Source organism: Venturia canescens, chromosome 8 (genome assembly GCF_019457755.1).
Source record: "Venturia canescens isolate UGA chromosome 8, ASM1945775v1, whole genome shotgun sequence".
Classification (NCBI taxonomy): Eukaryota; Metazoa; Arthropoda; class Insecta; order Hymenoptera; family Ichneumonidae; genus Venturia; species Venturia canescens.
The window spans coordinates 20,427,975-20,453,753 of NC_057428.1; the positions used below are offsets into that span (position 1 = coordinate 20,427,975).

At 38.3% G+C, this 25,779-nt stretch overlaps 4 protein-coding genes across 5 annotated transcripts; 1 reads left to right on the top strand and 3 right to left on the bottom strand.

The window, feature by feature from the left end:
- Window positions 1-981: 981 nt before the first annotated feature.
- On the bottom strand, window positions 982-8,592 carry Wdr81 (WD repeat domain 81). Its single transcript, XM_043427517.1, has 10 exons — window positions 8,208-8,592; window positions 7,882-8,114; window positions 7,616-7,775; window positions 7,228-7,483; window positions 6,874-7,036; window positions 6,294-6,698; window positions 5,939-6,139; window positions 5,665-5,810; window positions 5,382-5,572; window positions 982-5,275 (listed from the first exon to the last, which is right to left on the bottom strand). The coding sequence occupies exons 2-10, from the start codon at window positions 8,095-8,097 to the stop codon at window positions 1,134-1,136; spliced, it is 5,880 nt and encodes a 1,959-aa protein (XP_043283452.1). The 5' UTR covers window positions 8,098-8,114; window positions 8,208-8,592; the 3' UTR covers window positions 982-1,133.
- Window positions 8,593-9,067: 475 nt separating this feature from the next.
- Window positions 9,068-12,683, bottom strand: alien (COP9 signalosome complex subunit 2 alien). 2 transcript variants are annotated; one of them, XM_043427528.1, is made up of 9 exons: window positions 12,340-12,683; window positions 11,380-11,574; window positions 11,147-11,272; window positions 10,697-10,864; window positions 10,399-10,573; window positions 10,106-10,244; window positions 9,778-9,994; window positions 9,546-9,686; window positions 9,068-9,439 (listed from the first exon to the last, which is right to left on the bottom strand). In XM_043427528.1, the coding sequence occupies exons 1-9, from the start codon at window positions 12,391-12,393 to the stop codon at window positions 9,320-9,322; spliced, it is 1,335 nt and encodes a 444-aa protein (XP_043283463.1). In that variant the 5' UTR covers window positions 12,394-12,683; the 3' UTR covers window positions 9,068-9,319. The 2 variants fall into 2 exon arrangements, with proteins under 2 accessions (XP_043283463.1, XP_043283462.1); XM_043427527.1 differs by having other exon boundaries at window positions 10,697-10,876.
- Window positions 12,684-13,034: 351 nt separating this feature from the next.
- LOC122414429 (neuroblastoma-amplified sequence-like) lies at window positions 13,035-21,265 on the top strand. The gene is made up of 17 exons (XM_043425701.1): window positions 13,035-13,182; window positions 13,338-13,572; window positions 13,848-14,266; window positions 14,456-14,839; window positions 14,909-15,119; window positions 15,187-15,407; window positions 15,518-15,847; window positions 15,947-16,152; window positions 16,240-16,536; window positions 16,777-17,113; window positions 17,264-17,676; window positions 17,756-18,055; window positions 18,143-18,431; window positions 18,580-18,894; window positions 18,989-19,403; window positions 19,651-20,696; window positions 20,815-21,265. The coding sequence occupies exons 1-17, from the start codon at window positions 13,075-13,077 to the stop codon at window positions 21,091-21,093; spliced, it is 5,805 nt and encodes a 1,934-aa protein (XP_043281636.1). The 5' UTR covers window positions 13,035-13,074; the 3' UTR covers window positions 21,094-21,265.
- A 465-nt stretch (window positions 21,266-21,730) lies between these two features.
- Hsp83 (Heat shock protein 83) lies at window positions 21,731-25,431 on the bottom strand. The gene is made up of 2 exons (XM_043425702.1): window positions 25,297-25,431; window positions 21,731-24,255 (listed from the first exon to the last, which is right to left on the bottom strand). The coding sequence occupies exon 2, from the start codon at window positions 24,253-24,255 to the stop codon at window positions 22,090-22,092; it is 2,166 nt and encodes a 721-aa protein (XP_043281637.1). The 5' UTR covers window positions 25,297-25,431; the 3' UTR covers window positions 21,731-22,089.
- Between the last annotated feature and the right edge of the window lie 348 nt (window positions 25,432-25,779).

Genomic DNA, 25,779 nt, shown 5'->3' on the forward strand with positions numbered 1-25,779 from the left:
AAAAGTAGATCTGAAAAAAGTGAGAAGAAAAATGTGTCGATCGTCACGGAGGAATGGATTTCTCATTTTAGAGCCATTTTTTATTGTCCACAATCGTTGTCGATGTTTGTCATATAATTTATTAACATTACGCGTAGTATCATTTGACTTTTCTCGTCTTCATTTATCATTCATTAATGCTGTCGAGAAAAGACTCGTAAGTCCATCCCTCCACGAGGACATCGTATATTATTGTAGTGAGTCGCAGAAGCAGAGAAAGAGCAAAACGAACAAACAAAAACATCCAAGATTTTAAAAACTGTTGTGGTTTCACAAATCGTATTGCGCTACCATTTTTTCCTAAAAGTAAAAATGAAAAGAACAGAAAATCATAACAGAGATTTTCAACTCTCCGGGGGAAGAAAAAAAACAAAAACAAAAACAACCACACTAAATATATAAATGAATAAAACCATGCCGAACAAAAACAAAATAAACGAACGCATATAGCGCCTATACGGTGATTTACGAACAGTGATGATCTGATGATGATTGATATAAACGCCTAACCAGAATTACATTAACACACAGTTAATTACACACTCACACACTTAACACCTGAGCGCGGGAGAAAGAGTGAAAATAATACAATGATGAGCGATGAATACGTGAAAAACGTAAAAACAAACAAATATACGAATTACATACACAAACACACAAACACGAAACACACAAACAAAAGTATCGGTGTCCAAGAAGTATTTAAAAATAAAAATCGTCTTTATGTACAATTTGAACAATAACGATTATTCATTTTATTTATTAACCTCTTCACCGCCTCCTACGCAGGTCATGCCGGAAAACCTATGAATTCCTGATATAAAGACTAAACAGTACGAGTTTTCCCGTTTTCTTTACCCAGGTCAACTTTTTTACAAAAAGTTAACGGCGGAGAACGATTGTAGGGCAAGAAAATTGAGCAGTGACAAAAATTATATTGTCTTTCTAATTCAATGATTTTATTGATTGACATTTCATGAAAAACTTAAATCCTAAATTGACTGAGTTCACGTGATCTACGATCCACCACTTGATAAATACGAATATAATATATTCACATTGCCGCTTTTGATAAAAATAAAGAGATTCGAAAATCAGCACAACAAAGTGATACCGCCATTGTCAGCTCCGAGTAACAATAGTCTATTGAGTGGTAGAACTGCCATGGCAGTGATAACTCCTCGAAAGGCATCAGATCGTAATTTGGACGAGACAAAAGAAGAGTTTGCATCGACTGCGGTATAAACGCCGATTCTGTTGGCCGTTGTGGCCGAAACGAGTTGTTGTTCGTAAATGGCCATGCAATGAACTGGTTCTGTTGCCCCTTTGAGATGAAACTTCAATTTCCCATCGACAGCGCTCCAGACGGCGATAGTTTGATCGAGAGAAGAGCTGACGATGGTAGTTTCGTTGACAGCTTCGAGCTGCAAAATTTCGCACTCGTGACCTTTCCACGAGGCGATTATCAGCCCGGTACGAATGTCAAGAATCGTAAGAAAACCGGAGGCCTGTCCCAACGCGACCCAATAACCGCTGGGAGCGATCGCAATGCAGCGAATCAAGCCGGTTGGATTCATCGAGACTTTCATCTCGTTTACATATTGGAAAGTACGACAATCTATAACTCTTATGGTAATGTCGGTCGTTGCGACAAGAAGAGAAGTAGAGGGTGCTGGGCTCGCAGCTAATGTGTTGACAGGTGCTGGCCTCGTACTTTCTGGACATCCCAACAACGAACCCATGAAAGGATCCCAACAATGGACGGTACTATCACAAGTTACAGCATATCGAAGTGATTCTAGGAACGTCAAAGCCAAAATGGACTTTTTGTGACCCGTGTACGTGTATTGACACGAGGAGGACGTATTTCCATCGCCTTGACTTCTCAAGCTCCACAGTTTGACAGTTTTATCACGTGCACCACTCATAAAACTGTTCTCATTGTCCAGTACATATATACATCTGATGCTATTGGTGTGGCCAACGAAGTTTTGAAGTTTTATCTGTTTCAGATTGAAATTGGTGTCTTTGTCGGGACGTCCTATCTCGTGCTCCCAATAAGCTAACCAATTGCCACGCAATTGTCGCCCGTTCGAAGATCCCCCGTTATCACGACTCGAAATCCTTTCTTCATCCTCCGGAACTCCTCCCTGGGTTCTCGAACCCACTGATTCCGTTTGTACCTCTATTCTATTTCCTACAACGGAAATATTTCCAAAACTACCGATACCCTTGCTGAAAGTTTCACTCTCTTCAAGTTCGTCCTCGCGGGTCGAAAGGTTATTGGCTTTGGAATAATCCTCGCTCTCGTTTAGCCTTGTTTCTGCCTCATATTCGTGACACAAATCTCTCACTAAACGATGATTCTTCAATATTTCCTCCATTGTTTCTTCGTTGATGTGGCGGTAAAACAGAAGATAAGCTCGATGAGCAAAACGCTTTGTGAAAACTTCTCTCAATTCTTCAAACGCCTTATTCCTTGTTGTGTTAGGAACGTCGTCGTTTTCAAGAACCGGAGGTGAGTAGGAAATGGACACGTCGTTGTTGGCACTGGAGAGCAATTGTATGCCAGAATTGTCAATTAGAGTCCAGTCGTCGTGTCGTTGATTCTCATCCGAAGAAGCATCGTTTTTACGATCGCTTTTGTTGCAAGAGCCACTGAGAGAAGATTTCTCATCATTCTTAGCGACAGGTGCGAAAGCCTTGTCAAAAGCCAAAAAGAAACGTTGAATCGGGACTGCCAAATGACTCTTGGTCATCGAAGCACCGAGTCTCGAGCTCAACGTGAAAATAGCGTCAAGATATTTTTCCGCTAACGCTGAACGTGCGATCGAGCCGTTCGGGAAGTTGTATCGGGTGGTTGAAAGCACTCGAACGGTGGGATGCAGAATGGATTTAACAATGGTTTCCTGGAGTGCTTCCATGAGAAACGAATCGCTGAGACAAGGTGCAATGTGAACGAGAAGTGCGAGAGAGGACACGAGGCCCCCTTCCAAATTCGGAGTCAATTTTCTTTTGCATAAGCTCAAGAGCTCCGTCATGTGTGCTAAATATTGGAGCAAAATAATCTGTTCGCCGTAAAGACCAGCAATAGCCGTCAGACATTCCAGGACTTTGACCGCATTGAGATCACCGGCTAAAGTGTTGTCGTTCCAGTCACCATTTTCGTCCTGGTGTCCGGACAAATTGGATTTTCCAGCGTAGCAGAGTGTCAACATGCGAAGAAGATTTCTCGAGAGATGACGAGCTGTCAAAACCGGTCCGAGACGATGCGACAACCATATGACGGACTCGGCACTCATTTCTGACACTTTACATTCACAAGGCCCATACGTGCGAGTTTCCATGGGTGAAATGACTTCGTCTATTCCAGATTTGGCCTCGTCGTCTCTTATGATCAGACGTTTTTGGACTTCGACTTCGTCGAAATCGTTTGTATTATATCCGTGCGATTTTCCTGTCACGTAAGAGCCTCCGAGGGGCATATCTTCGCTGGAAGTTTTGCTTCCAACGTGGCATCCAATGCTGTTAAAATCGGTCACGGATTTGGTCGCCCCACCGTCCGATCTCCGAGGAATCGGTATCGTGGGTGATTTGATGCTTCCCGGAGGAGAATTTCTCACTCCTTCTTCGCAGAGATCTTCCACGAGGTTCAAACTCAATTCAGCCCGTATATCGATGCTCGGTATACGATTATTCTCCGATGGAGAGGGGCTGGACTCCGTTTCCATTGTGAAAACTTCCTCGATGTCGGTGTCGAGAACAATCGGAGTGGTTGTCTTAGAAAATTCGTCGGCTGCTTGTTCGCACAGTGAAGTTGCGTTGTTGTCGGAATCAAGAGAAGAATCTTCGTCCAACGGGGACAGAATAACCTCGCCATCTCCGCTATTTCCGCTTAAATCACAACTCTTCAAGTTCCCACTCCTCGGGAGATTCGACGAGCACGAGCCTTGGATATAATCTCTGTAACCACCGACTGCTTCGACCAGTGGAGTTACGAAGTTGTCCAAAAATCTTCGGAGGCCCAAACGCACCATGAGCTTCAGCAGAAAACTCCGATGGTAGAGTCTCATCGTGCGAAATTTCGCCAAGGAACCTGCCGGCAAAACGTCCGTTATATTAAGACTATCCATCACTGATCCGTTTTCGTACAATCGCAAAATCGATGACAAAAAAGTGTCGCAAGTTTCACGAGGACCCAGAGCTTTTGCGATAGGATCGAAAAGGTACCAGGCTGCTAATACTGCGCTGTAAGGCTCGTTCATAATCTGCTGTACGTGAGGAACGATCAATTGGAGACTCATTTCCATGGCGTTAGCACCAGCTTGTGGCAAAAGTTTTTCGAGCTCACGAGCCACCGATTTGACTTTGCACTCGCTTATTTTGCACAAATACCGGATTTTCGTTCTCGTCGTGTTGCTGTCTCCTCCTTCCTCATCTTGAAGCACGTAATTCAGTTCGCGTACGAGCTCGTTGTATTCTTGCAACATTTCAACAAGGTTGAAGAGACACTGGAAATATTTTGACGAAGGATAAAGGCTGCCGGACAGCACCGGCTGCAAAAATTGATGAGCCGACGGTGGAGGCAAACCCATGCATGTCACCATCGGATAACGAAAATTTCCTATGCTCCCTGCTCTCATTGCTTCGCCAAGCTCATTAAAAATTCCATAACTCTTCGGCATTATGTCGATTTGAAGCAGAAGTGCGACCGCGTTTCGTACACATTTTGGCAGCGGTTCTGAGCTTGTTTTCAATACGTTTAGGCAAGTTTCCAGTCGATTTGCGAACGAGACTCTTCCTGTATTCCACGTTGCTCGAAATTTGTTTGCCAAAAATATCTCCACTATTAAACAACCGATTATTTGCTGCTCTTTCATTCTACCCGAAGCTACGATCTGTTTATAATTCGCAATTCCTCCGTGATGTGAAATTTCCGGTTTGTACGTACGGTGCGATACTCTGTTCATAAAAGCGTGTGTCGTTTCCACTTGCACTATCGCTGCGACCGGATTGTAATCTTTTGGTAAAATGATCATTTGTGCCGTTGGCTTTTCAGCCTTGCTCGAATTTTCATCCACCGATAATAACGAACCTCTCGAACGACTGAGTAAGCGACTCAGCGCCAATGGCGATGACCTTGCGACGTTTAGGGTCGTTATCGGAGACTCCTCTTCGTCCATCCCGGAACTGTGACCCTCGTCTTCGCTTATCTTTTCGCCAGATCTCTCGCTTCCTATCAACACAATACAAAATGTTGATAAACGAGAAAAAATAAATAAATTCAGTGCAGCGTTTTTATTCGTTGTTTTTGAAGTTTCATTTTTCTCTCCCCTACTCACTAGCTATTTTTGGATTCGATGCAGAATTTCTTAACCGCGGTGGCATTTTACTCCAGTAAAGCGATGGTACAATTTTCTGAGGATGAGGCTGCGTAAAAAGTTGTACAACACCAGAACTCGTAAGACTCGTATGGTTGTCGACCAATTGAAGACACACGTTCTTCGATTTTATCGCTGCGATTCCCGACAATCTGCATTCGATTCAATGCAAGAAATTCACAAAATTGTATTATTTTTTTTAACTAAAAAGCGAAGCAAGAGAAAATAATTATTCGACTCGCACTTGTAACCGAATGTTAAATCGATCCAGTGATGCAGACGTTCAGAGACGTAAAGACTTTCCAGAGCTTCTCGATGCTTCTCAATAAAATCTTCGGGAGAACGAGCCCAACTTGGAATTTCCAAATTTGGAAGATCCTCGTGGATTGACTGAAAAATCAAACGTACATTAGTGTCTTGCCCATGATATTTTTCAATCTACCGCATATTCGTAATTCTCCCTTTTTCCGAATGATGATACAGTATGTTCTCGTACAAAAATCATGGTATTTCTTTACCTTGAAAACACTGGGGTCCGTGAAAAATTGTGGTATACATTCGTCCGGGCTCCATTCGTGCAATCTTTGAATCGAAACCGGATATTCCCAAGGCACCCAATGCGATCTTACGTGCTTACATAAGACGGATTTTGTGTATCGTCGTGATAAATAGACGTAATACGTTATTTCGGAAAGAACGTCCGATACGTGGTGTCCGACCTGTTTTGAAACAATAACTTTGAGAATTTTCACGTAAAAAAAGAGGCCCATATGCATGCGAACTCGAATGATTACGAAGATTTAAAAAATGCATGTTCAAAAAGCGGTACTTTTCTAGAGAATTGTCAAAAATATTGATTCAATTTGAACTTGCGTCGATTGTTTGCGAGTCGAAAGTGAGATCCAATTGTCGATCGCCCTTATTCAGTCGGAATTTCGATTTGGTGAGGTCTCGCCAATTTCTACCGCAGCGTGAACTAAAATCTGTGACCCATGGCATAACGTGATGACAACTTGGATCGCCGTATCGCCGACCAGCGAGATTATTTAATGCTGTCAAATAATCGAAATTGCTTATGTGACCATGAAGCCATAACTCGCAAACTTTTGCGATACTCTCGTTTCGGCCGAATTCGGGATTCCCAGTCGTCACACCGAGCTTTGATGGGCTTCCTATTTTTTTTTGTTGCGACGGCGATGATTGATTCTCTCGTGTTGTTTGTTGGTCATTGTCGAACTCCGATTTAAGGTAAATATTGTCGCTCAATTTTGGCATCACCTGGAAAAAATCGACGCATTTAAATTAACGAGATTGTGTTCTGGAATCAGTTGTAATTACTGGGTAATCGATAGAATCTCTTCAACTCAAAAAAAAAACGTCAAGAATTCCAATAGTTTTAAACAATTATTGACAATGAGTGTACATTAAATTATAGCGGATTTTGAAAAATCACCTGAATTGTGAAATTATCCATGATCAATATATCTCCAAGAGTTATTTCGCCCAAAGCAAGACCCTGATCATAAAGATCTCTCGACAAGCATAGGAGTTGGTATATGAGGAAAAGGGGTTTGCTGTAGCTTGTCGACAAAGCAGCAGGACTGTACATAACACATCTGAAATAGATTCATAGTCATAAATGCAGAAAAAAGCATTAGATACAGAGGCAGATTGAATAAACATAAAACACTTATCCAAATATTCGAAAAACTTCCAACAAATGAGGAAACTCGAATGTAAAAGTCTCCCCATTTCATCAATATATCGTTTGAAATTTTATCAAGTTTCAAGAAATTCATAAACTCACTCTTGCAAAGAATATCGTGCTGTTTGTTCGTGAAATACCATGAAAGCAAGGGATGTTTCTACAGCGAGCAATGCCGGCAATAAGTTACAGTGTGAAGTACTTGTAGCTCTTGGATTCACTCCAATGACATGACCATTACGAATCTTAATTAGCGAACAGCCGTACATTCGTGCCAAAATTTCTCGCATTACTGCCACATCACTGCTACTTGGGAGAGCGTGAGATTGTTCTTTCAGTTCCCATGAGTTCCACAGGCCTGCAAATCAGATAAAGCATTAGAGAAAATAGACAAAACCATATGCATAGAACATTTTTTTCTTTCCACTAACTGAGCATAAAAGAACCAAGATCTTCTCTTTGACTTAGATTCTGAAAATTTTTCACTCACTATAATGTTTTTTGTAGGATTCCTTCCATAAGTTCCTATAATTTGTTTCAGCAACATAACGCAACAATTGAGCAAAAGTCAACTCGGGCTGTACTTTGGCGCTCGTGGAATGTCTGTCTCTTGGCAAAGGGATAGCATTTTTGTTCTGTTTCTCATAAACCTGTAGAATTGTGAGGTTTTCAATAAACAAACACAATGCGTTTTAACTCATGAAAAAATAAGATTCAAGAAATTATTTTTTTCAGTTATTCCATCAATGTTATTACTCTGATATAAATCCTGGTCCAGTTAGGACCCAAATCTTCCAACGACGGTCTGGCAGCAATTTCGTCCATGGACAAGCGTTCGTGAATAAGAAATTGGATAGGACCAATGGTCCACAAATTAGCCAACCAATTTTTATGAACTGTAGCACAAATTTTCCCATCCGATAGTTCCATATATTTTGTTGGTATTCCAAATTGAGCGTTTAAAATTTCCATTTTGTGAACCAAAAAGCCTATTTATTATTATACCATTTACTCTTATTTTTTTGCTTGCTGAATTATTATTCTAGCTTTTCATATAAACAATTTTATAGAAATCTATATACGTTTATATTTTGCTTTTAAAAAGTTGCTAATACGGCCAAAGAAATTGTATTTTGAACTCGAAAAGTTCGATTCCGTATCTCGATACTGTACATGTTTTTTGGTTATTTTATCGCGTATATATGTATTTCCCCAGTTTTTAATGGAATTCTGTAATCGTTACACAAGTTTTCATTGTTGTCACATATTTGTTGAGGCTAAGTTTTGTGGACACCTGATACAAACACACACTCGATTCGACTGTCAAGCACAGCTGACCACGATACGGTTATCTGATTCGTAATCTGTGGAGGGGACGTGTGAGATAATGGCGGGATCAAAAACATCATGCGCGAGAGTATTCTGAACGACATTGACCACCCGTGAGTCGTTGGGTGTATTCCGTAATTACACATAAAATATTCAAAAATTTCTCAACTTATTTGCCATAATGAATAAAATCCGCGTAACCCCGAATGTCAAGCACACTGTATGCGCTTGCAATGGCGTGACGTCACGGTGGAATTCGTTCATGCTCAGATGATTCCGAGAAATTTGAATAGAACCAACATTGTTCGCAATTGCAAATGCGTCCTGTCAGCATTTGTAGCCCAACCACTTGTATCACTTGGAACAGAATCCTAGACATGACGTTATTGGAAAAATACTAAGGCACAGGATTATGCTTTTTCATTGTTTCATTCTGACATAATTTGAGTTATACAAGTAAGCAATTTGGTTCTTACTATAAATGAAAAAAAAACTGAGCAGTTTGCTTAATGGGCTCGTTTGTTTTAATGAGTTTTTTTAAAATCAAATTTACATCGTATAAAGTCGTAAAATAAAGTCAGGAGGAAGAAAAATTTTGAGGATATGAAGTGAATTTCGATAATGCAGGAAAATCCCTTAAGTATTTAATAATTTCGTGTTCATTTCTTTCTCGCTTTGTTGTTTAATTTTTGGGTTTTAACCCCGTATTTGCTTCGCTCTTTTTTACCTATAAAATATCACACTGGATTTTTTATTTATATTTCACATGTTTCATGACAAATCGGGCGTTCGTAATGTTATACTATACACAGCAATATTAGTTCGGTTTCACTCGCGTGTTTGAAAGAACCTTTTCTTGGATTGATTACGACATTTTATTCACTACTGCTAGATGCAACGAATGCAATTGACTTGTCCATTTGTCTAGAGCGTTGTAACGAGCCGCACAAACAGATTTCTTATCCAACTCGAGTACTTGATTCACCTGTATACAAAAATGTGAAAATTTGTTTAAAGTAGAGATGAAAACGATATTGGAAGGCGAAAACAATCTCTGACTTTTGAAAATCATTCCATTGAAATTCTCGTACCTGATCGATCCGCCCACGGATGGTACTATCAAGAATACAAGACACCAGAAGACTCTCCACTTCCGAAGCGTCAATATTCAATTCTTTACTTATAAAAGGTATGTGAATTCTCGTGTAAGGCTTGATTAGTTTTATGAGCACCTGGTCAGAGAAAAAAATGATACGAAGTTTTTTAATTTCATTCAATCGCACACGAGAGAGCTTGACACGAATTAAGAACGAAAAAGTTTACCTGAGTTCGAATATTGCGCAGAAGATCTTCGATGTGTTCTCTGATAAACGGATCGTCCATTATATTGTTTCTATTCTGTTTCAGGATTAGCTCGAACTGATTAATATCGTTGTTTTGATAACTGACTACCAAGTTCGTCATTGCCAAGATCTCTGGATCGTTTTTGTACGGTTTTGCTTCTTGCGAATCGAATGGATTAATGCCCGATTTCATCAACCTTTAGAAAAATCAGAATTATGATAAGCAATGAGCAAGTTGAAACGAATATTGTCGACCAACATTTCGACAGAAAACATTTTTTCATATATAATTAAGTTTTGCCACTCACATGTTTGCCAGGACAAGATATTTGAGACAAGTCGTACGTCTAGGCGATCCCGATTCGTCGTAATTCTTGAAAGCCTCGAAAAAATCCGTGTGCGCTCGTTCGAACTCGCCCTCCCTCAAATGCATCTTACCACCGCACTCTAAAAACATTTTCGTTCACATTTTTTGAATAATTTTTTATATCACTATTAATAATCAGTATTTTTCTAAGGAATATTCAAATTTTTGGCTCATCCAACGATGACCATGACAGAAAGTATTTGATAGTGATAACCGAGCTAAAATGATAACTACCTCTTATCACTCCCATGATTAAAGGATGAGGTATCGCACTTTTGATGTGCAAACTTTGTTCATACAGAGTTTTCAATTTTTTGTTATTCTTTTGAGCTGTGTACATCTGAATTTCTAAGGCATATATCTCTAACAATTGGGTTCCTTTTTTCAAATCATCCTCGCCATCATCCGTCTAGAAAAATTAATCGATATGATAAAAAATCAATTTAATAATGAAAATTTAACGGTCTTTATGGATAACGGAAATCATTGTCGAATTTTGTATTTCTAGTAGTTCATTGTTGAAGAAACGTACTTGACAGCTTTGGTGCAATTGCTTGAGTATCTTGGCCAATTTATTGAAATCAGAACGGTCAAAGTACAGCTTCCCTAATTTCGTATTCGTTTTGAACCATAATCTGTCGTTTTTAGCATCTTTTAGAGCATCAAGAGTCGTCTCGTAGAAATCTTGAAGCAACTCCATCTGGAAGCCAAACTGTTTAGCGGAACATGAAAAATGAGGAATTTTTCTATTTTCTTTCTTCACCAATTATTTTGGAAAGCGAGCTAGTGATAGTTTCTGTAGAACAGGGTAGTATTATTTGCTCAACAATTATTCATATTGATTGAAGAAAAAAAAATATTTCCTTAAGCTTAGAGGAGTGAAATGGAAAAACTATTAACAATCGATGTGTAAAGTCATTTACATAATATAAATAGAAGCACAATTTTAGTTTTTGTAACTAAACCTGAAAAAAAAACTTACGTTTTTCGATGTACTGATGTAATCCAATATGGAGTTGATTGATTTCTCAGAATGATTTCTTGTTACAGCACTTTTTATATAAGTTAACAGTTGCTTGTACCTTGTCATCATTTCTCTGTAATTGGACTGAAAAAAAAAGTTCAAAAACCAACCTCAAGAATTGATGTTGAAGATCATTGAAAGATAGTTTTTCTATGTGAAAATTGTTTTCATGAATATTAAACGGTTTTTACCAGTTTGAAATTAATTTTGATCATCTGTTTCAATGCCTTGAAACCCCATTCTCCTTTGTCACCAGCTTCAAGATCCAATACTTTTTGAAAGCTTTGCAATGCTGCCTTTGGATCATCTTCCTTCAGAGCTTTACTGTTGTAGTACTGATTTTCTAAATCTACATCTGGCTCTGAATTTGAATCTTCCGAATACTCCTGAATTCAAAAACAAGTGGAATGAGCGATAATCAATCAAGAAATTTTCCCTGTGTATTGTTATCGATTGAAAATAATTCCTTCCACGCAGAGAGGGAATTTTTAATAATTTAGCAATTTCAACAACAGTTTCACAGAAATTGTAACAAATCAAGGACTCCAGATGCCTTATCCTTAAATTTTCCTAAAAATTCTAACAATTCAACTATTGTAGCAATTTTTTTATCATAAAATTCTTAATTTGTATTCAGTCTTCCAAGGCCCTGGAAAATTGGCGCAAATGCTGATAAATTTGAGACTCAAAGTTCTCAGAGCCTGCAAAATGTTTATCAACTAAAAAACTGATTTAAAATATTAAACAGAAAATTAGCAAAGCAACAATTGAAAATAGTGTAAATTTTATGGCATGAGTAGAAAAATCTTTGGATTCATCTTCTTGTTCATAGAAATAGTATCATTTTGATACCATTAATCGACAATGATATAGTTTTGACCGTGAAAATCCAAAGCAGACAAGTCAATGGGGACATACACAATTCCACTATAGTTGAAAAGTGAAATTGTGACGAAAATAAGTATACACTGTAATGATCGATGACCACGATGATGTTGGAATATCATAAAATATCGGGTTCCTAAGCTCATATATATTATACATTGTGTACATTGAATTAGGCAAACCTAACCTAAAAGTTTGCCGACTGAAATGCCTTCGAGGATACATTATTTGAATGGGAGAAAAAATAAGAATAATGATTTACTTACAAGACCGTAGTCCTCCTCCTCTTCGCACATAAAATCATCCTCTCCGTCTGACATACTACGGCAATGTTGATCGAAAAAAAAAGCAACGTCTTTCTCACGGAATAGCAAATATATAATCTGACGAATTTATCGTTGACAGCCGCAAGCGCTGCACCTTTCAAAATCCGCTCTCAACTGGATTCCTTACTTTACGTGTACGCCTCGCCGTAATATTAAATTTTGCGGCCTTATATGTGTTTATGTATATATACGACGTGTATAGAAATTCGTCTAAAAAGGTTAAATAACACGATAAATAACCGGTCAAATACTCTTGCTAGAAACCATATAAAAAATAGTTATCGCAATCACATATATATTGGAACATCAGCAAATATCGGTGTGGTGAGTGGTGACGCCACGAACTAATAGCATGGTATCTAAAAAAAATCATTTTAACAAAAAAAGGAATAAAAAATGTTAATAATAAAAATGGAACAAATGTCAAAAATTTTTCATGAAAGTTTCAATACAATTTTCTTTCAAAATGGGATCACACATTATTTATTTATTTTGCATAATGCATATTCAATATCTTTATCGATAAGACGTTATCGGTAAAGTTTGTGTGAAACTGCAACGTTAGAAATAGTTCGTGAGACCACCGCTGCCCGAACCCTGGCGTTTTCGTTATCAATATCAGTCGGTCGTGCAAATTTGCCGACGAATGTCATCGCAGAGGTTAAGTTTATTACGATGGTTTCCAACAAAAAGATTGATAATAAAGATGACGAATTCGAGGACGATTCTATATTGTACGAATTATTGGAATATTTTGTGAGAAAGCAAGATCCTGAATTGATAGTAAGTTTTTTATTCTAAGTTCAATTTTGTGTCGTGAGCTGTCAAAAGTTTGTCAGCTGTTGAGTGACACTCTGTGTAAAAATTGCACTTTATTTTGACAACAAATATTTTTCTTTGATTGTCAACTCTAATTATTTCTTGTTTTCAATGTCCAGAGGTGCAAAAACGATGCAGCTATTCTTTCAACTTCAGGGACGATCAAAAATGCTTTACGATATTTAAACAACAGATATTCTTTACCAGAAAGTATATCGCAACAATTGAGTCTCACATTACCATGGAAATTTGCAGTCGGTGATAACGGAAGATTGTTAGCTATTCTTCAGGAAAATGTTATCGAAATTAGAAAATCCAAAGATGAGTACTCCTCTGTTGTGGGAAAAGCATCTGGTAAAGTATTTTTTTTTGTATATTTTACCAAGTATCATTTGGTTAATTTTTTCAAAAGCTATTTAATTGGAATGTTGGTTGATCTACAATGTAACACCCATGGTTTTCCAAAAATATTCTGTATCTTAGAAAATTCCATTGCAACCAAAATACCATATTTATAGTAGTTGGAGAAAAATAAAATAAAAAAAAATTTTTGTAATTTTTTAAAGAGATTGACATTCCAATGAGAACTTTGACTTTGCCTGGGATTATATCATACAAATTGTTTTTAGTACCTAAAGATGCTTTTCCACAATGGCGGAAAATTGTGTGGAGTCCAGACGCGTCGATGCTTGTGTTGGCCTCAAGCAACGGTTATCTTTCCTTCTACAGTTCTTTGGGAAACAACATATTTAATATCAGTCCTAAAACGATGTCCCAAAGCCCAGACATTTTGGAAGCTGGCGACGCAATTGCTTCAATGATATTCAGTGAACCTAAAAAGACACACGACGAATGGACCCATGAGTTTATTCTTGTTACATACAGCGGACTCCTTAAATCTTATCACATCAATGGCACACACAGCTACATTCAGAATTATGAATTTTCCTATGGGAACTTTTACAGGAACGGTGTCAATGCCTTTGCTTACGATCAGAAGCACAACTTGTATTTCGTGGCTGGAAATTGTATTACACAGCATTTAAATGTGAGTCAAGATCAATTTTCACAATTGTGGTTCGAAACAATGAAAAACTACAAAAATTATTAGTTTTGTTTTGAAAATAAAGAATAAGAATAGTCAATAAAACTCAATTGAAAATGGATGTTTGATGGATTTATAAGATGTTTTACAATTCACAAACACAGCTAATTTAATTTTTTCCTCTTTTCACAGGCTCCTGCATCTGATAACGGTTTGACTTGCTGGCGACCTTTAAACGATTATCCTCACTTCAAACTTTCTTTCACATTCGAGGAAAATTCTGGGCATCCGTCGGCGTTTTCTCTCTGGAATTTTATACCGAAATTTCGAGCACCACCAGAACCTGTGATTTTCCGTATATCGATATCACCGTGTTCCAATAACCTCGTTTGTTTGCACACTGACGGGGCGATCTCACTGTGGAGCGTGCCTAGTTTGAGATTGCAAAAAAAATGGCAATTGATCGATCAGATGGATCATAACGCTCGAAATCCTTCAGGAATTCCAAAATTCAAGAAATTTCCTCCTGGACTCTCGGAATTTCATCCCATGGACATCGGATGGTGGTCGGAAAATGTATAAAAAAGACACTTTCCTTCTGAACAAGAGAAAATTTGGCGATTCTTCAATCATTACTGTTTCCAGGCGATTATCGTCGCCAGATATTCTGGCTCAATCTCAGTATGCTCGATCAAAGACTTGAGAAATTTACTTGGTGCAAGTCCCGAATTTTTGTCCGGACAACCACAAATTTCAGAACTGTCGCCTGGCTACGGATTCCTTTGCTTGGATTGCGAAACCTTTATTACTATCAAAAGACGGAAAAGAGAACCTAACAGTGAAGGACACATTTCTGGTAATTATCTCATCTATTTATTTCATTAAATTGTTCAATTAATGCAAAAAATATCATTTTCCTTTAGAAGCATCTTCGGAGAGTGAAAAAGATGATGATGACGTGGAGCCTTTGACAATAGTAAATTACACGGCGAATCTCGTGCAAAGTGCTCTGTACTCGATTACCGACATTGAAAAATTTCAGCCAAAAAGAAAAAAATCAAAAATTTTACAAAGAACTTATCGAATATTGGGATTGAAAAGTACGACACCAGAGGAATTGTATTCAAGGAAAATTGATATCGAAGTGAGTTTTATTTTTCGTTGGCAGCGTTCAGTTCTACTAATAAATTTGCGAAAATTCAGGGAGGATCTGGACCAGTTTTTAAAAATGATTAAATATTTTTTTCGGAAAAGGAATACGAAGAAGCTCTCGCACTCGCAAACACTTACAATTTGGACACTGATCTCGTTTATCAAACTCGATGGCGGAAGTCACAGTTTTCGTTAAGCGACATACAAGAACATTTGAGCAAAGTAAGCAAAAGATCATGGGTTCTAAACGAATGCGTAACTCGAGTGCCAGAGACACTGGAAGCTGCTCGAGAGTTACTAAATTTCGGTCTCAAGGGAGCGAATCTTGAGACGTTGTTGGCAATCGGTGATAAGGACGAGGGAAAATTTGTTGCTGACGAAGTGCAAGACGATTGGGAGAGCCTGAATCAAGTCGATCTAAATTTACGTCAAGTGAGCTTTTCCTTAATTTATTCATTCAGTTTTTCAAGTTCGTGTTTGATTTTTTGATTAAGGGTCAAGAATAATATTAAATTTTTATTTATAATCCAGGTTCAAAGAATCAATGAAATAATCGATGGCATCGACCTCAAAAACTTGTCGAACGCGCAAAAAGATTTGATTAAATATCGAAGAAAACTTTTAGACCATTTGGATAAATTACAAACTTACGAAATTATTCTGGAGGATCCACAAAGATACAAAAAAATATTTTATGAAGACTTTCGACAATTGACCGCGATAGAAAATGCGGTTAGGTGAGACAAGAAAATTCAGATAATATTCTCGAAATATTGTACATCAAATTACGTCAGTTTTTTCATTTTCCACTTTGAAATGTTCAGATTTGCTAAAGACGGAAATTGTCAGGGAGTTGGAATAATGTTCACGTACCATGGGCATCAACTCATGCCTCATTGGCTCGCAATAATAAACTGGTTTCCTGAAACCTTGAGTCCATCGAAATATGAAAAACTGTTACCTGAGTGTGACTCAGACGAGCAACTATTTCTTCTTTTTCAACGAGAACTCAGACCTAAAGATTGGTCTGAAAAGAAGGAGTTTAAGGACATTGTTGAATTGGAAAACTACGATGGATCACAAGTTCTATATGAAGCTGATCCGTCATTGTCAGCTTATCGGTAATAGAGAGAAACACAGTTACTCATTATTATAAAAAAACTGATCTTCATCCCTACTAAATAAGAATTCGATAAGAAAATCTTCTATGCAAAAGCATCAGCAATTGAAAACGGGGAAGATACACTACTAAGATTTCATGAATTGTCCGATGAAAATGAACAAATTGAAAAATATAAAAATTTTTGTACATTGCAAAATTCGTCGACACATTTATCATCCTCCTATTTTTCATTTTTTAGAAATACTGAACTTACACAAGAACTTTTACGAAAATGGTACCAAACCCGAGCCTATCAGATCGAGAGAGACAGCTGTATAGTGGACAATGCCTTGGAGTTGATAAGAATTGGTAAATCGCACAACATAAGTGGACTCGAGCCATTATTGATAGAGCTGGAGACTCTGGACGATCTCGTTTACAAAATCCATCTTGAGGACAAGTCGTTGGCGCAATTGGAAAAATTGAGCGATTTGGAAAAGGTTGAATTGCTCATGAGTACTTCGAACGAGAGGAATTTCGTTAATAATATTCGAAATTATATTTTGCCTTTTGCCCAAAGAAAAGTGAAGTATTTGGTGAGTCATGCGTATACAATCAGTATTTTTTTTTTTAAGGATTAGGACACGGATCGAAAATCTGAGATAATTAAGTCCACTGTAAACTGAATGTCACTGCTGGAAAATGCGAAATGACTCAGAAGAATTTTACCGTAAAATTTTTTTCAGGGTGGAGATCTCGATAAAAGTCTATTGAGCGATTATTTGATTGCGTTGAGTGAAAAGGATTTGACATTGCCATCGAAATTCTTTGAATCGTTGAACCAATTTCACGACACAGAAATTTTGAGTATGATCGACGACGTCGTTTGCCTGGCACTCGAGTGTATTTATTCCTGCATGGATACGGGAATGTACGAAAAAGCCAAGGAGATATTTGACAATATACCAAAGCCACAATCGAGCATAAGTTATCATGGGCCGCCGACAAATGTCGAGGATCTCGAAAAGGAACTCGAGAGCTTAAAAATTCTTAATAAATACCAAGTCCAAACGACTCTTCGTTTCATACGTGACAACAAATCGAAACCTGAAGAAGTGAAAATTATTCTCGAGGAAATGGCCAAGAGTTTGAACCGAATGTTGGTAAAATTATTCAGAAAACATTCAGTATATTTTTCTAATGGTTTTGTTTTTACATTTTTTTCTTTTATTTGACAGAACACCGCCACCGGACGAAAAAACATGGGCAGAGTTACTGAACGACATGTTAGAAATTCACGAAATGATATTCGGTTGCATCGACATAGAAGTTTGCTTTGAGATTTGTGTCGCGGTACGTTTGGCCTCACGGATTAAAGCGAATATACAAAATTGTGCCAATCTCATCGAAACGAAAAAAAACGATCAGTCGCTCTTGAAAGTTGCGTATCGAAGAGCCGTGGACTTGATTTTAGAAGCCAGCAAAGAATATTTCAACAGCTCGAAGAGTCTCGTTGATTCGAACATGGAATTAGCCAAGTAATTCGTTTTTTATTTGTTTTTATTGCGATTGTTGAGTATCATTCATCGAAAATTTAAACTTTTCGTGAATATTCGCATTCCTAGAGCCTGTCTTCATCTCATCACCGATGACAACCCAATGATAAGGGAAGAATTTGAGCTAATTAATTCCCTACAAATTCTCAACGAGTTCAACATAAAAATTCTACCACTTCAAGTAAGATCGTCCCAAGACAGATTGAAATTGATCGAGAATTGTTTAGAAAATCGTGAGGATGCTTACAAGAGACAACAGAGGCTGTTGACTTTAGCAAATTATTTACGAATCGAAGGAAATAACAAAAGGATGCGCGAGGGTAAAGTGCTGCAGCTAATTGCCGAAAAATCTTACCAGGTAAACCGCTTTTTTACTCTGAGCCTAAATCCTGAATGAACAAATTGAAAATAAAACTTTATAAATTCTACAAACAAATTTTGATCGGAAATGTTGCAAAAAAATTGATGTTTTCATTGAATGAATGCGTTCTCGTTCAAAAATACAGCTCGGAGACTTTGCTGTTTGCGCAACAACGTGTCAGCAGTTGATAGACGCGAATTATCATCCCGCTTGGAGAATAATACAAAAATTAGGATTTTGCGACGACTTCCAAGACCTCGAATTCCGACAGAAAACTTTGAAATTCTCAATGTGTTACGGTCCGAGCGACGTGCTGGAAAAAACTCTCGGACAAATGCATCTCTTGGAAGTACAAATATTGAACAAAAGTCTTGAACGTTGGATGATGGAGCACGAGATCGATGATTATGAAGACGTGGGTGAAGACAGCGACGATGAATTTACAGACGCAATGACAACGGTGAATAAAAATTGTCGAAATAAAACGAGACGAAATTTACAAAAGATGCTATTAATACAATTCAAGAAATTAAATAATTCATTATTTTCTCTAGCCACAAATCGAAGTCAAAGATTTCGTGCCCAAAATAATCGGGACCTCGTCGGACATCGTCAAATCTTCAGCTCAAATGGTGAAACAATCGACGCTCGGTATTTTGAAAAACGTGGGAAATAAGAATTTCTGGAAAACAGCGTTGAACATGAACGCGAACGTTGATTCCGATGGTTCGATAGATTTCGACGAAGATAAAAGACACAACGATTCGCTCGCTGATGCCCCCAGTTTCCCGTGTTTCTACGCCTCTTTACACGACAAATTTCGTCTCAGTAACACCGAACCAAAGTATACGAAGTACTCGATGCCGGAAATTCACAACAGCAAACTCAAACTTTGTCAAACTCTGCTGAGGGTTGCTACGTTGAGTGAAACTGCTAGCTACGGATTCGAAGTCAGCGATATTAGCCATCGTAAGTATATCACAAACAAAAAGCCAAAAGTCCCAAATGTAATACCAATGAACTACAATAAAAGTGCATTGATATTTAAAAAATAACCGATTTTTCAAAACTTTTTAACTGAGTTTAGCCATTGAATTGAGTCTTTCATTAAATTTAATAATTAATATGAAGTTGAATCAATTATGTCTATTGTGCCAAAAAAGGAAACTAAAATTCTATGCTTTGGTGTCTGAAACGATCAACTGATGTTTTACAGTTTTTCTTCAATCTGCGAAGCACGTGATGCCGGAAGATTGTCTCCTGGGTTTGTCTTACATGTTGAGTCTACGTGACAGTAATGTGAACAACGTGGAAGAAGTTTTTCGAGATTTGCCGAGAACTAAATTGTACAATCAAATAGCAGCTTATTATTACGCCCTCGAATATTATCGAAAAACGAATGGAAGCACCAGCAGGGTATTGAGCTGCGATCCAATCGAATTGATAAGAGTCATGGTTGAAAAAGCGAGTGAATCAGAGGAGAGTGAAATCCAGAAATGCCTTTTGAGCTGGGGAAGATACTTAACGAGCCTGGAGAGCAGCGAGGAGTTGGAAGACGGTGAAGAAGCTGACGTGAGCTCAGGCTCGTCCGTCGAAAATTCAGATGGAGACAACGCCCAAAATGAGGAAAGTTACGTCGACAGTTGTACGAAAAGCGAAGTGACTGTCGTGCCAGGGAAATTGTACGAAAATGAAAGCTTTAAAGTCGAACCCGTGACACAGGCTGAAATTGAGGCTGGTTGGGACGACGAGTGGGATGATTTTTCCGATCGCGACGAAGAACCAATTGTAATTGAAGAAATAAATCCCATAGTCTCCGATGAAACTGACAAAAATGCGAACAAGGATGACGACTGTATTCTTGGTGTCGATTCCCCCGAAGAAGAACGCTTCAAAATTTTCGAAGAACTTTCCAAAGATATCAAAACCAGAGAACAGTACTCGAGAACGAAAAAAACCCTCTTACACTGGCCACCATTTACCAAACCGGAATTCGTCGCCGTTGAAAAAAATCCTATTCTCCGAATGATCGCCATCGCGAGGACTCTCAGCAATCTGGAAAATAATCCCCATTCCGATGCTTCTCTCGTTGAAGAGTATCAAGAATTTTTTAAGCTACAAACCATTCCTCAGGAATTGATCCTCGAACTTTTACGCAACGACGATAACGCTCGGAGTCTGCAGGAAAACATTTATCTAAGACTGTACACGAATGAATCTTCGCTCCACAAGGAAGCTGTCACTCTCATCAATACGCACAAGGTATGGCAATATAATTTGAACCTTTTTTAGCTAATGATTATTTAGAAAATGAATAATTGCAGTAACTTTCATTTAAAAATTTCATAATTTGATGTAAAATCTTACCAACATTTTTTAGATTGTCGAATTGGCATTGCCGATCCTGGAGGAAATTTTCTTCAAGGACTTGACCTCGTTGTTCCCACCTCACAGTCCAATATACGATAAAGTACTAGAGCAAATATTTCTGAATCACGATATCCAGGAAGTTGAAACGAACATTCGACTGCTCATCGAAAAATTGATTCACCAAAAGCATTTGCCATATGCCGTTGCACTTTTGAATCAATTGGAAAGAATTCCACCAGCTCTTGCAACATTCTCGAATTGCTTGGAGCTACTTTTAAAAAAATCATAAAAATCCACTATCGACGCTATATTCAATTGTACCATATGAAATATTGATAGTTATTCGCAAAAATTTGTACAGAAATATACTACAAAATGTAAAAAAAAAATTATTTCTACTATCGTGACACGGTCACGGCCACTCGTATGTTTGTAAAGTGCAATAAACAAGAAAAAATGATTACAATGTATTTCGATTATTACAGGAATCGATCAGGATAATATCCATGCAGTAAAAACGAGTTCGTGACTCAAATCGTTGGAGTACATGAAAACCTAGTTTCAATTTTTCACATAGTATAATTTTGCGCTTTCCGTTCTTTCTAATGCGACGAAAAATGTTCAATTTTTTGACGATTTGCTCGCGTTTGGTTAATGTTAACTTGCCAAGTTTACGGAAATTCAACTCTCTGTAGGCATCGGAATCCATAATCATTTTAATTTTCCATGCTGCAGAAAAATTTGTATATATTATACTTAAATTTTGTTTGCTACTTCAATCTCTGTTTCGTTAGTGAAGTTGCGAATTTGTGCTAATTCAATTTCTGAAAATTTGTAAAGTCAAAAGTAAAATTGAATTGAATTTTAATTCGTTAAGTAGAAGATGATCGAGGGGTAATAAATGAGGAACACAAGACACTGCGAAATTCGAAGTTGACTAATTCGACAATTTATTTCATACTTAATAATAAAACTCTTAATTTTACATCGTTTTTTTCAATTGTCATTTAAAAAGAATGCATGAAATACTCTCTTGGTTTTAAACACAGCGTAGAGAGGCTCGAAGGAGAGCGGGGCACGATGGATTTAAATTAACTTATTGGGTTTTGTACAACCTGTGTGTAAAGCTAAACAATAAAAAAAATCATTTGGTATTCGTTTCAAAATATGATACAAAGGACGAAAAAGAGAAAAATAAAGGAATGGGTGAAACGATGATGAATTCGAAGATGAACCACATAAAACGCGGTCGCAAAAACAGTCTTCAGTTTAATCGATCATCAGTTTAATCGACTTCCTCCATTCGTGATGCATCTTCGCTGTCTCCTTCCAGAGGTGGAACATCGTCGACGGTTTTTGGTTCATCAGGAATAGGATCTTCTTCGTCGATTCCAAGACCAAGCTTGATCATGCGATAAATACGTGCGGCGTGAACTTGGGGCTCGTCGAGGGTGAAGCCGGAAGAAAGGAGAGAAGTTTCGAAAAGAAGAACGACAAGATCCTTGACTGCTTTGTCGTTTTTGTCAGCTTCAGCTTTTTGTCTGAGGGTTTCGATAACCGGATGATCAGGGTTGATTTCCAGATGTTTCTTCGCAGCCATGTATCCCATTGTCGAAGTATCACGAAGAGCTTGAGCTTTCATGATTCTTTCCATGTTAGCGGTCCAGCCGTATTGGGCGGTTACGATGCAACAGGGTGAGTCGACCAATCGGTTGGAAACTACGACTTTTTCAACTTTGTTGTCCAAAATGGTCTTCATCGTTTTGCAGAGTTCTTCGAATTTGGCCTTGTCCTCTTCTCTCTTCTTCTTCTCAGCCTCGTCTTCTGGAAGTTCGAGACCTTCTTTGGTCACAGAAACGAGTTGTTTGCCGTCGAATTCTTTCATCTGCTGAACGACATATTCGTCGATGGGTTCAGTCATGTAAACGACTTCGAATCCGCGCTTCTTTACCCTCTCGACGAAGGAACTGTTGGCAACCTGTTCCTTGCTCTCGCCGGTGATGAAGTAGATGTGTTTCTGGTTTTCCTTCATCCTGCCAACATACTCTTTGAGCGAGCATGCTTCGTCACCAGATGCTGACGTGTTGTAACGGAGAAGATCGGCGAGCTTGCTGCGGTTGGTGCCATCCTCGTGAATTCCCAACTTGATGTTCTTACTGAATTGTTCATAGAACTTCTTGTAGTTTTCCTTGTCCTCGGTGAGCTCCTCGAAAAGCTCGAGACACTTCTTCACGAGATTCTTACGAATTACTTTAAGAATCTTGTTCTGCTGGAGCATCTCACGAGAGATGTTGAGGGGAAGATCTTCGCTGTCTACAATACCCTTCATGAAGTTGAGATATTCCGGAATGAGCTCTTCACAGTTGTCCATGATGAATACTCTCCTTACGTAGAGCTTGATGTTGTTTTTGCGCTTCTTGTTTTCAAAGAGATCGAAAGGCATTCTCCTTGGGACAAAGAGAAGAGCGCGGAACTCGAGCTGACCTTCGACGGAGAAGTGCTTCACAGCTAAATGATCTTCCCAGTCGTTGGTGAGGGATTTGTAGAATTCACCGTATTCTTCCTGCGTAATGTCATCAGGGTTTCTGGTCCAAATAGGCTTGGTCTTGTTCAACTCTTCGTCTTCGGTGTACTTCTCCTTGATCGTCTTCTTCTTCTTCTTCTTCTTCTCCTTAGAATCTTCCTCTTCATCTTCGCCGACATCTTCTATCTTGGGCTTTCCTTCGTCATCCTCTTTCTTATCTTCATCCGCTTCAGGCTCTGCCTCATCTTCGCTCAATTCCTTCTCACGTTCTTTCTGCACCACAAGCTTGATGGGATAGCCGATGAATTGGGAGTGTTTCTTGACGACTTCCTTGATTTTCGCTTCTTCCAGATACTCCATTTGATCCTCCTTGATGTGGAGAACGATCTTCGTTCCACGTCCCAACGGCTCCGAGTTGTCCGACCGAACTGTGAAGGAACCTCCAGCACTTGACTCCCACAAGTATTGTTCGTCGTCATTGTGCTTCGATGTTACAGTCACTCGATCCGCCACCAAGTAAGCCGAGTAGAAACCAACACCAAACTGACCAATCATCGAAATATCTGCTCCCGCTTGCAGTGCTTCCATGAACGCTTTTGTTCCAGACTTGGCAATCGTTCCCAAGTTGTTAACGAGGTCAGCCTTTGTCATACCAATACCAGTGTCAATTATTGTCAATGTACCATCGTTCTTGTTTGGTATTATCTTAATGTACAGATCCTTTCCAGTGTCCAACTTAGACGGATCTGTCAGAGACTCGTAACGTATCTTGTCGAGAGCGTCGCATGAGTTTGAGATCAACTCTCGAAGGAAGATCTCCTTGTTGGAATAGAACGTGTTGATGATCAATGACATCAACTGTGCTATCTCCGCCTGGAAGGCAAACGTCTCCACCTCACCAGAACTGGTCTCCATTTGCTCAGGCATCTGAAATTCGGAAGTTCACACTTAGTCTCATCTTTGAATTCGTTTTCAAAAAGTTCACATTTAAATTAAAATAATCAGGGAACAGCACAAAGTTCCATGCCTCAAAGCAAAATGACGCGCACCACAGAGGAGTTGATAAAAAGTGTTTAATAATTCCATATGAAAAATTCAATTTTGTTCACAGTTCTACAAGTCTAAATTTAATGGCAATCAATACAAAATTATTATTTTTCAATTATCTCTATTCTCTGTAAATGTAATAAAAAAAATTCTAAAACAACTTCGCAGTCCAGTGGAAAAACTGTGTGATTGTGGATAAGTGAGTTGAACAAATGAGTTTAGTATGCAACTGTCATTTCAAAAAATGATTCATAATTTAATTGAATAAATAGTCGAGAAAAATTTTACTCTCGATAAAAAAAAAAGGAAAAATCAATGATTCAATTATAGATTTTCCTAAACAGTCTAGAAATAACCATGGTCGCTTTCGATAGCACAACGAAATTCATCTGAACGACCGAAAAACTGAACGAAATATAAAATGGACACCGTCAAATTCTCCGAAGGTACGATAACACTTGAATTACAAAAAAGCTTGATAGCTCTATGGTCAGTTAAGCGATATTTCAATAACAATAACGGAATCACATCGAAAAAAAATCGGGGGTTGAACCAACATTGAAAAACTCATCACTCGTATGGAAACTTCGAGACTCGAGTCAACGCGATAGTCCCGCGCGTTCAGTTCTGATTTTGGAGTAAAAGAAAATTTTTTTCGACGAACAAAATTGACCGAAAGGTGAAAATATTCTGAAGGAAATTAAAATAAAATCCTTGTTCAATGTAGTGTTGTACTATCACAGAAATTTTCAAAGAAAGTTCGAGAAATTTTCACGAAGGCTTCGATGAGAACACGCGGTACACGAATAAAATTCAAAATTTAGTATAAAATGATTTAAATAACGACCGAAAAACCGAAACGAAATGATGTAGACGAATTTCAACTATTTAACAAACGCACACACTTTTTGAGACACTTACCTTGATTGTGTCTCTCTTTCAAACGCGATTTGTGAAAAGAAGTTCGCTCGTAGGGTTATGTTGTAGCGGTACGATCCGCAGTCTCTCAGTAATATTTGTAATGTGTCGCGTCGGGGGAGAATCACTCGCTTATATATCCTCACAGTCCGTAGAATGTTCCAGAAGCTTCTCGAACTTTCTCAGCTTCGACAGTCTGTCACTTCCGGTCAAGTTCATATTAAACAACAGTACAGTGACAACACTACGATTTGCAATTATTTTGACCGATGAACAAGAGTTTCTAGAAAATCAAACTAGATGATTATCCCGTGCTTTATAAAAAAGCATAACTGCCGTGTCTTCGAAATAATCGTTCAGTCGCTCTCATGATTTTTTTGTACTTCCGTCGTTTGTTAAGGCCGCATTCGGTTTTCTAGAAGCCTCCCGAACATTCTTGGACAATGCTTCGATATACCCGTCGATGTTTTTTTTTTTCAAATTTTC

Excerpts from the sequence above, each read along its gene's own strand:
- Wdr81 (XM_043427517.1), bottom strand. The coding sequence starts at position 8,097 with ATGGAAATTTTAAACGCTCAATTTGGAATACCAACAAAATATATGGAA. Across the intron at positions 7,037-7,227 it reads GCACGATATTCTTTGCAAGA|ATGTGTTATGTACAGTCCTG; the intron begins GTGAGTTTATGA and ends AATCTATTTCAG. Across the intron at positions 6,140-6,293 it reads TCGACTCGCAAACAATCGAC|GTCGGACACCACGTATCGGA; the intron begins GCAAGTTCAAAT and ends GTTTCAAAACAG.
- alien (XM_043427527.1), bottom strand. The coding sequence starts at position 12,393 with ATGTCAGACGGAGAGGATGATTTTATGTGCGAAGAGGAGGAGGACTAC. Across the intron at positions 10,877-11,146 it reads ACATCAGTACATCGAAAAAC|TTTGGCTTCCAGATGGAGTT; the intron begins GTAAGTTTTTTT and ends TCCGCTAAACAG. Across the intron at positions 9,440-9,545 it reads TCCGTGGGCGGATCGATCAG|GTGAATCAAGTACTCGAGTT; the intron begins GTACGAGAATTT and ends TTTTGTATACAG.
- LOC122414429 (XM_043425701.1), top strand. The coding sequence starts at position 13,075 with ATGGTTTCCAACAAAAAGATTGATAATAAAGATGACGAATTCGAGGAC. Across the intron at positions 14,840-14,908 it reads TCGGATGGTGGTCGGAAAAT|GCGATTATCGTCGCCAGATA; the intron begins GTATAAAAAAGA and ends TACTGTTTCCAG. Across the intron at positions 16,153-16,239 it reads GCGATAGAAAATGCGGTTAG|ATTTGCTAAAGACGGAAATT; the intron begins GTGAGACAAGAA and ends TGAAATGTTCAG.
- Hsp83 (XM_043425702.1), bottom strand. The coding sequence starts at position 24,255 with ATGCCTGAGCAAATGGAGACCAGTTCTGGTGAGGTGGAGACGTTTGCC.